Below are 13,682 nucleotides of genomic sequence, written 5' to 3'. Positions count from 1 at the left end.
GTGGAATATTCTAGGTGTTAATGGAAGCCTCAAGGAGAGCTGCAACTCGTTCACGCACCCAGTTGACCCTGAAAGAAAAGTTTTTGCGTTTTCTGACACTTCACACTTGTTTAAGTGTGTGAGAAATATACTTAAGCAGCAGCGATACTTGAAAAACGAAGGACAGTGGATCAAGTGGGAGTACTATGCTGAAGTCTACAAGGAAAACGTTGCCAACGCGGGGGGCCTAAAAGTCTGCCCGAAAATAACGCACTCTCACATATACCCGAGTAACTGTGAGAAGATGCGTGTGAAGTTAGCCACCCAAGTCTTTAGCCGCTCCATGGCGGCGGGTATTCAGTTTTATCGGGAACAAGGTATCCGCAAACTCATAGGCAGCGAGAAAACTCAAGAATTCACGTTGTTTTTAAACAATTTGTTTGATGCACTGAACAGGCGATTTCCAGCAGAAGGGATCACAAGGAACAGCCGAGACCTCGCAATTCTCAAGCATGGAATTGACTGGCTGGACAGCTGGGAAAAAGAACTGGAAAGTAGCAACATTATAAAAGACATGTTCTTGACAAAGAGCACTTGCGAGGGACTTCGAGTCACATTGAAGTCCACTTTGGATCTTTGTGAGGTGCTGCTTGATTGCCACAACTTCAAATATGTCCTAACCAACAAAATGAACCAAGATCCTATCGAGCGGTTCTTTGGCAAAATACGGTTGGCAGGAAGCCAGAATGATCACCCTTCGATGCCCACCTTTATGCAGCTTTACCAGACGCTGTCGATCTACAGTATCCTTAAACCTCCGAAGTATGGCAATTGCAAAAGTCGTCGAGGGTGAGGAACCATTGCTGGATGCGTCATATTTCAGGGCCCTCATTAGAACAGACGACAAAGTGGCATCATGCCCTGGATTCATCAATCAAATTAAAGAAAAGCTAGACGATCTAGTTTCAGTAGAAGACTGGGAATGTGAAGATATCGTTCGGAAACACAAATCAGACGGAGGGCAAATTACAGACTGCATACTTTATTATGTCACCGGTTTTTTGTGCAGAAAGATGCGAAGAGTTACCAGCTGCGCTGCTTGCTTGTCAGCCTTCAGCGTAAAAAATAATTCTTTTGCTGAAGCAGCTCTAACAAATGTGAAGACCAGAGGGGGTCTTACCCACCCTAACGTCAACATATTTGACCTTCTAAAGCATACGGAGCGGTTTTTTGTTGACTATGCAGACTACCACACGGTGTACTGGGACACCATAGACGCAGTGATAGATACATACACGATGACATTCCCATGTGCTGATCACAAGGAAGAAGTACTCGCACAGCTCCTCCACTATTACGTCAGCATGCGTATGAGGCAGCATTGTAAGCACACCAATGCAGTCATGACAAAGCAGTGTCAAGAAAAAAAGAAACAGGCCAAGCTGTGCTCATCCTAGATGATAGAGGATGATTCGCTCAGTGTATCGTCCAAATAAACGAATGCAGTGATCATCACAATTGCAGTCACGGTCTTGGCTCTTGATTACACGAAAGTAGCCCAGTAGGTTGTGATTCACTGTGTTTTGTGCGTAACCTAGTGACTACAGGAAATCACATCTCTCAGAGAGGCTACTTGTAGTGATAAATTTGTTTGTTCAACAGAATGGCTATTCAGGCCGCATTTGAGCAAAAAAAAAAGCAAATTGTGCTGTTAATGTCCCGAAGGGGCATATGGGCATTAATAGATGCCGCAATGGAGGGCTCCAAACTTAGACCACATGGGATTCTTCACATCACACAGCACACGGGCACCTTTTGCGTTGTTTCGCGGCCACCGCAGCCGGCATTACACCTACGTTCTCGGGCCTAGTGCTAGAGACAACCACTCAGCATCGTCGGTGCCGACCTGAGGGATACGATTGGCAGAAACAACGCCAGTGGCATTTCCAGTAACTATTTGCGTTTCGCGTACCTAATTGTGGACTGCACTTGCTATTAAAAAGCCGCAAATGCACACTTGGATTTTTGTTTTGGTCCCGGCGTTCGCGTGTATAGCGGCAGTGGCGTTCTGCAATACGTACAGCACAAGAGCGCGGGTTCTATTCGTGGCTGCGGAGTAAGTATTTCTGATGCAGGCGAAATGCGGAAATGTCCTTGAGGTTTCTGTGCAAATTAAAGAACTCCAGGTGGCCGAAGTTAACCATGTTCTCAACACGGCGGTCATCTCGCAGCATTGGCGCAATACACTGCTCAAGCAATGTTTGAATGTACGCGTAGGCTCTTCAGGCCAAATGTGGGCGCGTTGAGTCCGACCTTTTATATTTAAGAGGCAGTGTAGTTAACTATGCTCACAGCAGTCGTGCGGATGAACGAAAAAAAAATTTGCTATGAACGCATTTCGATAACGAGCTCGGAAGCAGCACAGGGCTGCGTCCTCGCTGCTGTTCCGCCCATTCATGCAGTCTCAGCAAGAAAAACACGAAGTAGCCCAAAATTATTTGGTGGCGACAGCAGTTTCAATCCTTCGTTGTCTTGCCGCACTTCACAAAGCACGCGTACACGCAGCGGCACCGAAAGATCCCGTGGCATCTGCATTACGGCTGCCGAAGCTAGGCGACTAGGGGCCCCGGGTGCGTAGCGCCATCTGTCAGCGTTCGAGAGAAGCGCAGGGAGCGGCGAACAAGTCCTGGTCGCGCCGCCGAGCGCAGTGTCAACACCTAAATGTATTCTTACACCGTGGTATAGTGAAATAGAGATTAGCTGCGTCCGCTCCTGCTGCAACGTTCGCATCGCTACGCCAGCTTCAAAATTGTTCCCAGTTGTCACGGACTATAAGAGGGCGCCACCGGCGCGCACACAGTACATGCGCAGGCAGAGACGGCGGCAGATGCGTCATGTGCGGGCGACGTGCGTCCTCGGCTAGGTCGAGCAATCCCGCAATCGCCGCTGCCAGCTCGACGTCGGTGCTCCGCCACGCGGAAAATTCGCTGATGCGCGGAACGCCCGAGTGCTCAGCTGGAATGCGACCCCGAAAGAGGGGGTTGGATACGGTCGAGCAAAGATGCGTCTCCTGCACGGATCTGATTGGGAACTCAAAATTCAGATGAATGAGTAGGCGAACAGCTGTATTGAATGTGGTAGGATCTAATTGTACTTTAAGGCCGGCCATCTGCATTGATGGCATATGTAAATGTTGCTACTTGTGTTTGCTTCACTGTATGATTGAAACTGATGTCCACGTTTTCTTGAACATGAGCCGTAATAACACAGAGTGAAGAAGCAATAGAAGACAGATTAGCAATGCAAAATTGGGATACGTTTTTGCTCAGATTTCATAGTTGCTTCTGTAGGTCGACAGCGAAAGCAGAAGGAAAGGGGGAAAGGGATAGGAGGTACATTGAAAAAGAATGAAAAAGAAATAAAAACCACCTGTGAATTACATGCTGCACCTATTACCAAGCTTTTAATATTTCTCAAGTACACCAACCTTGTTACGCGTGGTATGTCAGGTATGCTTACAGTGCATCTCGATAAGCTCTAAATTCACTTGCACGTTACCTTCATGCATTCTTCATGCAGAGAACTTCGTCAGCCCATTTGACGGACTATGCACTCCATCATTCCATAGGTTACATCAATACTCGCCATTGCATCCTTAGTACCCATTTCATGGCCGCATTTTATCTTCGTTTCTTTTCTTCCACCTCTTCCACGCTGCTCTCCTTCAGTCTTTATCTCCCAAATTCCCCTCCCTACGCAGAGTAGCATGCCAGCGATATTGAAACGCCGGCTAAATTCTCTGTTTTTCATTAAAGAGTCTATCTCTCTCTCTCAGTGCAATAAGGTTAAAAATGCAGTCCTCTTTGCCTCTTTGTGGTTTTAATTTATTATATATGTTCATACCTAGGCACCAAGGGCTTGAATAACAACATCTGCCGGGCTAGTTGGATACGATCCATATGTATCAGCAGCGCGAACACAAAACAGGAAGAAGAATGAGAAGATAGTACAAAGCGCTGACTATCTTCAGCGCTGTGTACTATTTTCTCCTTCTTCTTCCTGTGTTGTGTACGCGCTGCTGATACACATATACACCATGGGCTTTTAAGCACTCTTGCGAAGATCGCCTGAGTATAAAGTTCATGCACTACGCTACTGCACCGGGATATTTTTGCTGAACTATTCTAAAGAGTTTTTCAGTGGACACAGGGGACACAGTGGATAAACTCAACCACACAGGTAAAGAAAGTCTACCGGTGTCGAAGTGTACTGTGCTTTACTTTGGCTTAATAAATTCCCGCCATTTTCTTCTTGAATTCCATTTCCAGCATTGCAGCTGGCCATTTGTGTACTTTTCAAAAAGTGTACATAGGCATGACAAGTACAATATTTTTCTCGTTTAAATCTTGAACCATGCTTAGTGCATTTCTTGAAAACGAAAATTGGGCCCAGAAAATATGGGACGCAAGGAAACAGACTGGTACTTAACAGAGCGTGCAATTTCTTCCCGAGCGAATTGCACCTGTAAAGCGTGCTCTGCCTCAAAAATATGCACTGCGCGGGTTGGCCATCTTTAGATAAGGGACCGGCAAAAAATTATTCGAGATGCCCATGGTGGCGAGTCGATGAAAGGAGGGTCACGAGTTTATTTTATATTAAATATTCTTTTAAACTAAACAGTTTTTCACAAACACTGAGCACTTATTTATTACGTTGAAAGACCACTTATTTATTACGTTGAAAGACTAACGCTGAAATGCGTATTGCGCCCGCTACGCAGAGTGCGACACGAAGATTGCACAACCTGAACGAAGGCTTCTATTACTGCAATTACACACAAATTTCTGAATTCATGTCAACTGGGCAGAGCGCGCTCATACCTTGCCAGGGTTCCGCAGTCGTTGCATTATGAATTGGCGTCACCACGTGCATGATGACTGTTAAGGACTAAATGTCAGGACGTGGTCACGGGATTTGATATTTTCGCCTAGATTTCGGTTATTGATGCAAGGATGGACAACTCCATAAGTCGTCCCATACGCAGCCGTTGTGAAACATCCTTTCGATTTATTCCTGGTAATGTTGTCCGCATCCCATGGTGTAGCAATATGGTCAAAGCTGGCACCTATGTTGTACGCTTCTTTTCGTGCGCTCTCCGTCAGTCTCCAGTACACCAATACACACCGGCAAAGTCGCTTCATTGGGAATTTAATTGTAATAACGATTACTTTCACAAGCACACATGTACATTCATGTTGTCCTCACACTTAATTGCGACAAGGGAAGTTATATGTTTATATATAATAGTTACAGAGACGTTATAAATACTCAGTGCTTGTATCATCAGTTGTGGTTTCTAGTGCAGCTTAAATCACCTCCACATATTGCACAGCGTGGTATTTAATACCTCAGGTTCAATTAGCGAAGGAGAAACTCGTTGGTGATGAACCTAATATATTTCTGCCGAGGACAATGATTCGTTTATCATTTCCTACCCATTTATCTCCCACCATAATTCTTGTAGGGAGATCTTCTTTGTCTGACATATCGCTCGCCTCGGCTGCCTTCTATCTCACTTGTTCTAAGTGCTTTCGCCGCACACGAAGGCAGGGCCTTTGGATGAGCACGGGAATTCCCGCTCATGGTCGAGGGAAAAGAATGCGGTCCATAAGAATGACGATCCTTGTGCTCTTTACTACGTCCCCTCGTATACTTTGCCCGGCCAGTTATGTGCACTGCTGATAAAGGTCGCATACCAGTCTGCGGTATCCCGACGTATTATGTAAGAAGCCACTGCGACATCCAAAGGAATGTTTTTTTCCCTTGTACTTTTCCGTGAATATTTTGCCTCAGTGTTTTTCAGAGAATCCCTTTCTAATACTTCATATTTCTCATCAGTCGTGTTTCGCAGGTGCCACTGTCTGCAGTGCACGATGGTACCACTCACAAACATGGTACGGCAAGATACGCGCACAATAAGCATGAACACCAGGGCAAACAAGAAGAAGAACAAGAAAAAAGCACCTACAGTTCCTAACTCATTTTGCTGCAAAGAAACAACTCTTTCAGATGCGCCCGGCTACCTCCGCCGCACTGTATGCAATAGATAAAGTGTTAGTGCTTGCCCTGGAATTACGCCTCGTCCTGCATGCGGGTTCTTCGGTATAGGAGGCCAGGGATCATGCTCTCGGTGAAGCCGTAAGGAATACCCCCCTCCCCTCCTCCTTGTTTCTTCTCTTTCCCTGGCAATTATTCTGCGCCACGTATTCTGAGAGCGAATTCATTCCGACCTGTTCTTTTGCCGCCGGAGCGTTCGAGTAGACGAGTGAATTTGTTTTCTTTGTAAGAAGCTCCGTGTAGTCTAGAGCATGTTATAATGAACGAAAAGATGTATTACTAAATGAGGACACGAAAATTGCGGTGCTCGTTGAACAAAAAGCAAAAAAGAAGAGAACTATACGGGTAAATCCATGAGAAACGACTGAGCTTTTGGTTTTATTACCCTTTTGTTGAGTATGTTTATGAAATCTTCCTTTTCATTTTTTGTTTCATGGTGTAACGAAGAAACAACAAATCATGCACGCGGGAACGAAATTTTTGGTACACTGCATGTCATCTGCGTTTCCATTGCACCCCAGGAAGTAAGAAAAAAGTAGCAGCTGTTGCAATGAATATGCTTTAATAGTGCGCATATTGTGTTCGGAGTACGCCTTGGAGAACGTCCTTTTTGAAGTTATTTTTGCACGGAATGCTGTAATGTAGCCTTCGGTGCACATAAACGTACTTCCTTATGCCTCATGACACTCGTTCTCCGACGCCGTTGTTAAATCTGATGGTGGGAGTATGTTATTACCAGCGCGAGTAAGCATCCAAAGCATCAGAATCAAGAATGTATTCTCATATTCGTGCCTACATTTCTGAACTTCATGCCTGCCTTTAACTCTTACTCTGCGCTTTGCAGCTGAATCTTACGTGATAGGACATTAATGATATATCAGTTGCTGTGCACAAAACTCGCACCACCTGCATGTTAAAGAATATGTAGGGCGTGGAACAAATGAATATATTTTCAGCAGAACATTTTTTAAAGCTGAAATGCGAAACGGAAGCAGGTGAGTTTCGCTAAAATATAGTTAGAGACGCAGTTAGTCTATAACTGGCGCGCCAAAGAACCTTTCTTTCGACATCACGTGATGCGTAAGAAAGCGGTTATGTTTCTTGTTACAGAAGCTAAGTCGTTTCGTAATTTAAGAAAATCAAGATTTAAGGGCATTAAAATTTACAAGCTGAATACGGTGAGAAGGAATCACTGTTTCTTTGACGGAAGCGAAGGGTATCTTAACAGCCATGAGTTTCAACCATCTTTGAATTGGAATGTGTGTAGATGTTGGCAAATTAATAGGAACTGGAAAACTGGAAATAAGCTTAAATCGACTTGCGTGTATGCTGACGACGAAATATGTATAGGGCTATTGCATCTGGTGCGAAGATCTCACAAAAGTAAACTGGTTTGGTTTGGTTTATGGGGTTTAACGTCCCAAAGCGACTCAGGCTATGAGAGACGCCGTAGTGGAGGGCTCCGGAAATTTCGACCACCTGGGGTTCTTTAACGTGCACTGATATCGCACAGTACACGGGCCTCGAATTTCTCCTCCAAAGAAATTCAGCTGATTTAACATAACATTAGTAGATTTAAGGCCGAAGCTCTTATTGGAATTTGGCGTTCAGGTTTCGCAGTTCTAAAAATCTCGCAGATATCTCGAAGATATTGTGCTTGGTTCAATTAATTAAGATAAGCAGTTGTTTCACCATATGAAGGAAGCGCATTTTAAGCGTCATTACCTCTCTGTTCTGTTCGTGTTTTTTTTTTTTTTGTAATGGCGTCCTTTCTGCCTGCGGCTGCACTGTTGTTTGGATGTATAACAGAATTTCGCTATTTGCCGCCCCATGCATGGTTAAAGCTCAGCAGCAGCAGTGACGACGAGTGTCAGTGCAGCTGCGATGTTTAGAAATCTGTTTCCGTAGCTGCCTGCGAATTACTAAAGCGAAATTTTCTTAAAATAACGAAAAAAGAAAAGTACACACGCCTACGATGTGCGGCTGTTCTCATTAAATTTTCCTTAGTCGAGGCATCGTGTCCTGCGTATTCCGTGGCTGCAAGATAGTATTGTACCGTCGATGCTCGCCTGATAGACATAAAATTGCGAGGAATTTACGTTGATTTCTTTCTAAATGTAGAGCTCTAAATCAAAGCGATCAACCTGGCTGCTCGTATTAGAAACAGAGCTGCTATCGTACCAAGAGACTAGCTAAATTCGAAAAAAAAAAAGCTGGTAGTTTCTTGTCCAAGTCTCAGCGGCAATGTTTAGCTGATGAAATGTTTAGCCTCAAGTTGCTGCTGAGCGTTAAAAGCCTAGCTGCAGCAAGGTGGGTTGTTCAGTCAAGTGAGGTTATTTTGGTGTAGAGAAATAATTTACTTTATGGTCGACAAAGAATCGCGAATAAAGTGATATTATAGCCCCCTCTTCCTCGTGAAGAAAAGTATAATAAAAAAATAAAAACCAAGTCTTTTTGCTTTGCTGCTTCTGGCTGGTGAAGATGCAATATGTCGAACAGACGTGCGTTGTGATTCACTTATAGAGTTTTAGAGGCGCACTCACTGAGGAAGCCACTTTTTTGCTTTCGTCTAAATTATCAATTTACTCTCCCACGTCTTTACCCTGTTAGGTAAGCCTTGTTAACACTGATCGCAAGAGCTTGGCTTCAAGACATGGTTCTAGGAGACTTAATCTTTTAATACTGTTGCACGCTGTTGCGCTCATTAACGAGTGTTCTTCGCCCGTAGTTTCGGCATTTGTATAGAAGGATAGTAGGGAGGACAAATAAAATCTGTAGTTTAATGGCTTTTAAAATGGTATTTAAAATTAGGTTTTAAAAGCTGCTAACGACAAATAGTATGTGGACAAGTACTGCAACTGCAGTTTAATGAAATGGTAAATTCTGTGTTGGCAGCATCTTATTTACTGTTAAACGTTGTTATTACGACGTTTATGGAGGGTTGAAGTACTGATCTCAACATATCTGATCACTTACTGTTAACTGAAGAATCATCATATCATTTAGTCATTTCCGTGCACTTTGTAGGCGACCTAAACCAGCGAGATCATAGTTTAAGAACCCCACTCAGAACAGGTGAGCAGTAGGTGACATCGCTACACCTTAGATAGCCAAGCAAGAGTGTTCGCATCAAAATTTTAATTTGCGCTGCACATGTCTTGTGTGGTGAAAACAGGATATGCAAACATTTATTTCTTACTCCATGTATTACACTTCCAGATATCGTGTGAAGAGTTTAAGCCTTGAAATTTGAATAAATACCGAATAGTCTTCCGCTATGTTTTGTGGCGAGTGCATAACGGCAGTTGGACAGCTGTCTTTCTCTGAGAACACGAATTTTCACTTAGTCTAAATATACGGAGCTTTGAATCTATGCAAATAGGCATTGCGTACGCAATTTTCTGTGGAGGTTTATATGCCTTCCTTTGTTTTTTGTCTTAATTCGTTTTTTTTTCGCATACACCCTATTTCGGAAGCGATCTTTTGTGTTTATCGATTTTGCACAAGTCCTTAATATACGCGGCACTAGTGCACAAAAACTGGCGCACTCACTTCGGTGAAACCCAGCGAAACCGCGAACAAGCAAACTTTACACACATCATCGTGTGGGCAGACGTGCAAAATGGTGGCGTCCAAAGGATATATTGAAATTAAGACTCGGACGTGAGTGGAATGAAGGATATGTTGACCGTGTTTGAAGACCCCGGCTTCCCAAATCGAATGTGGTTCTTCTGAATTCCGTGCTCTCTACCCTGCTCTGTTGTCACGTCCCACGCTGGCAAAGAAAGACGCAAGCAGACATTCTTTATTATTTCGCAGTATTACAAAAATGCGAGCATTCTGCATTAACTTTTCAGCGCACATTTTGATTTGCATACTTCCAACCCTAAATTTACATGGGCGCATTAAACTCGAGAGCACTTTAATGTACAATGTGTCGGTTTTCAACTGTAAAACGTTGCTATTTCGTGAAAGTGCCTACTTTCAAGGAGTCTACCGATGCTTTGCGAGCAATAAAAATTGCGAAACGGCAGGTAATTAAAGGTGCCATAATTTCAGAGAACGCAGTCGTAAAAGTGCGACAGAGTCTGTTGCTTATTTTCTTTTCCGCTGCTTCGTCGTGCTTAAAATTTTGGCTCTCAAAATATCAAGTTGTTTCATTTTAAAATACATGTGGGCATTGCGGACCGTTGGATGCATGAAATTCTACGTCGCCTAAGGATTGCTGCTTCAGAGACGTAATCCCGTTTTCCTGGAACTGCTGTACATACAAGAGCAGAAGCAAGCTTTCTCTGGGCTTAGAATAATAAAAGGGAAGGAACACAGGATGTAGACCACAAGATATCACATTTTTACTTTGCAGCGCCCTTTCTCTTTTCTTGCTTTTGTTCGCACTCTCCCACCGCCGTACTGCCGCTTTCGTATCGTCTCGTGTTTCATGTGAGTCGTAAAAGAGTTGCCGCGTTTTTGTGTAGCGCCAGCGGCAAGCGAGCCAGCCAGCGAGCGCTGAGATCCCTTTATGGTTTCCTGCCGATCTCTCAACGTCGCCAGTCCCGCTGCGCATTGATCCTCAAGGCTCTCATCGGCGGGCGCCGCTCTCGAAAGAGCCACCATCGCCGAGCGCTGCCGCGGCTTTTATGAACCCATGACTGTTACTTTCATTCAGTCCTGCTTTCGCATCGTCACGCCGCCAAATACGATTATTTACGGGAGGCCTCTTAGCGCCTGGACTCCCCAAGAAACCTCGGGAAAAGGGAAGGGGATCAGTTCCTAACGTTCGCACCGGAACATCCGAGTAAAGGACGCGGGGGGTGCAAGGTATATCCAAGGTATATTTATCTCTGTATAAATAAAGGAGTGAGCAAACACTGCTACGACCGGCAGTCGCGGATGCTGCCTCATGGGCCTTGGATTCGGCCCTTTCGCGAGTGATCAGTGTGCAGTGCGCAGAATCTCTCGGCGTTTTTTGCCGTCCCATTTATGGCAAGTTTCCTGCCGCTCCAGTAAAACCGGGTGTCTGGTCCCGTTTAGGTGCTGGCTGGGACAACTAACCTGATAGCCGACTAGGTCGTAAATCATCTACATGTCAGCTCAAATCGCGGTGTTTAGGTCTTAACAAAGCGTAGTGTGGCTTGTTGAACGCACAAGCGCAGACATCGTATGGACTGGTTTGTGCACTTAATGTGGTACGGAGACTCTGGAATGTCTTTCTAACCTCGTTAGCGCCCTTAGAACGACCGAAAAGAGGAATGCGTTGTTTTGCATTCAGTTGTTCTTTATCCAGAAGCCTGAAATATCTAGTCTGGCTTTCCAGCGGCTTGTAGATGGGCATCGACAAATGTTTTCCTTGAAATGATAGAAAGCCACTAAAAATTAGATTATGAAAACTAAATATTAACAGCATGAGCATTGTTCCTTTAGTCACAGTCCTTAGGGTACGAAGCCTTCGTTCTATTTTGCTCAGGACGCTCATATTTCTCACGAAGAAGAAACTTTCTTTAAAAGTAGATGGAAGGTGTACTGAAGTTGTTACCCAAAGTGAACCAAGCAGCAGAGTTTAAATCACCACATGCTTTTTTTTACTTCACAATAGTTTATGTCGACATAGTTCAAATACTTGGAACCGCACGTGCAGTCGTTCAGGTCGAGTCTTCGAAGGTTTTGAACCTGTAGAACTGAACTTTGAACCTTCAGTTCTTTGTAGGAAGTGAGCGCAGCCGAAGAGCATAGTCGTCGCTGAATAAATTGAATAGCACGAGCTCGTCGCGTGCCTTGCCTTTCGCGCCTTGTTTAAGTCATATTTATTTACCTCTAAAGTGCGGCATAGTTCGGGAGAGGCTGAAAAACATGAGAATAATTCATGCATTCTTACATACATGATTAGAAGCCATCATAGAGCGCATGTTTTCTAGAATTCTGTTTCAAAATTCTATATCGATCTTCTGGTCACGCTCGGGTTGTCGCATTTAATTCATGGACGGCTATACGCCTGTGTGCGCACCTGGCATCTCCAGGATCTAGGGTAGAAGGCAGGAGGGAAGTCGTAATTCTTGAAGCAGAGGATTTACAAGGAAAGGAAGGGAAGCTTCAGTTTGCTCAACAATATTTTGAAGAGAGAACCTATCTTTGTCTGGCTAAAAGGAAACGACAAGTCACCCTTCGAAACGTTTGTCAGCAGGTTGCGATGAACGATTCGGAGCAATGGCTGCTAAGAGGATACAGACCAACTTTTACACAAGATGACTTGTATTCTCGATTTGGACAAAGGCATATGGAAATTCTTTTGCCGAAACGTTGATAAGCGGACAGAAGCTTCTGCTTGTCACTTTATTCAAACTCCTGATCCCGACTTGTGCTGTCACTTATGTGTTGCATGATGGACTCAGTTCTTCCACACACGCTTCTGTTTCTCCCATGCAGGACAGAGGAGGATGCCGGAGCCGTCGGCCCAGCCAGCCCGTGGTGACTCCGCAGCGGCGGCGCAGCAGCGCGGCCACGGCCACGGGCGGCCCCCTGCCGGAGTGGGAAGGCGGCGGCGACACCTTCCACGAGGACTGCCTGGTGTGCGAGACGTGCGGCTTGCGGCTGGCCGGCTCCAGCTGGCAGGCGGCGCACCGCTTCCAGAACAAGATCTACTGCGGCCTGCACTACGCCGACGTGACGGGCCTGTCCAGCGGCGAGGAGTTCCTCGCCAAGCTGCGCGAGTACAAGCGCCAGTCGCTGGGCTGCGCCGAGGCCCGCCGCAAGAGCTCCACCACGCTCACTTTCCCCGTGCCGGTGCAGGTGCGTACGAGATGGGGGTGGCCGTCTATGATGGCAGGTGTTTCTTGCGCCATCTTCTTACCCAGCGAGTCTGGACAAAAGAATTTTTCAACGTGGAATAGCTTATGAACGCAATATTATCACATTGGAGCGAATGCTCTACTCCTCCCGTACAATGCTGAAGGTCATGTGGCTATGAAATTTGACCTTCAAACCAGGAGGAGCGGAGGCTTGGCTCTGACGTCATGCCACGTGATTCGCCACGCCTCACCACTGCTGCGCGCGTTGAGCCGACAGGGTTCGCAAACATCGAATCACGTGACTCACTGTGCCTCGCTACTGCTGCGTATGCGGAGCCGACGGCACTCTAGCAACCATGGAGGAAAAAAAACTGAGGGAGCGCCTGGCGGCAGCCTTGAAGCCTAGTCTTAACAAGTAAAATATAGTAAAAAAAAAGTTTGTCCCCCCCTTGATCACGCCACCGGATAGCGTGCGGTGAAATCTAGCCCCGCTGCGTGCGCGCATACAAGCGTGTGCTTACCTTCACACAAAGCCATGGATGAGCAACATGCCGGAAGTATAGCTTCGACGATGTATCGTCACCGCTCAAGCCAAACCAGTGATGTGCAATAAAGTTTAACCAAAGCTAAACTATGTCCTACCATGCTTAACAGACCTTTCGCTCGTCTTACTAGGTTCAACCGGGTTGAACCACAGCTATTTTTTTTGCAACGTTTCACCACAACTGTTAATATACCCGCAGATCTCCCCTCAGCAGGCTTGCATTTTTTTTTGCTATTACCGTTTTTCCTGTCGTCAAAAAC

At 45.4% G+C, this 13,682-nt stretch overlaps 1 protein-coding gene across 4 annotated transcripts in view; it reads left to right on the top strand.

Annotated features, from left to right (window-relative positions):
* rsh (Rap GTPase activating protein radish) overlaps positions 1–13,682 on the top strand; it is a 473,381-nt gene that overhangs the window by 317,391 nt on the left and 142,308 nt on the right. For all 4 annotated transcript variants that reach the window (XM_089549687.1, XM_089549688.1, XM_089549686.1 and 1 more), the window contains exon 3: positions 12,517–12,879. In XM_089549687.1, coding sequence (XP_089405813.1) covers positions 12,517–12,879 — 363 coding nt within the window. The remainder of the gene's footprint in view (positions 1–12,516; positions 12,880–13,682) is intronic.

The sequence above is a fragment of the Amblyomma mixtum genome, chromosome 6 (assembly GCF_055824585.1).
Source record: "Amblyomma mixtum isolate Tamu chromosome 6, ASM5582458v1, whole genome shotgun sequence".
In the NCBI taxonomy this organism is placed as follows: domain Eukaryota; kingdom Metazoa; phylum Arthropoda; class Arachnida; order Ixodida; family Ixodidae; genus Amblyomma; species Amblyomma mixtum.
This window is presented reverse-complemented; position numbering and strand designations above follow the sequence as displayed.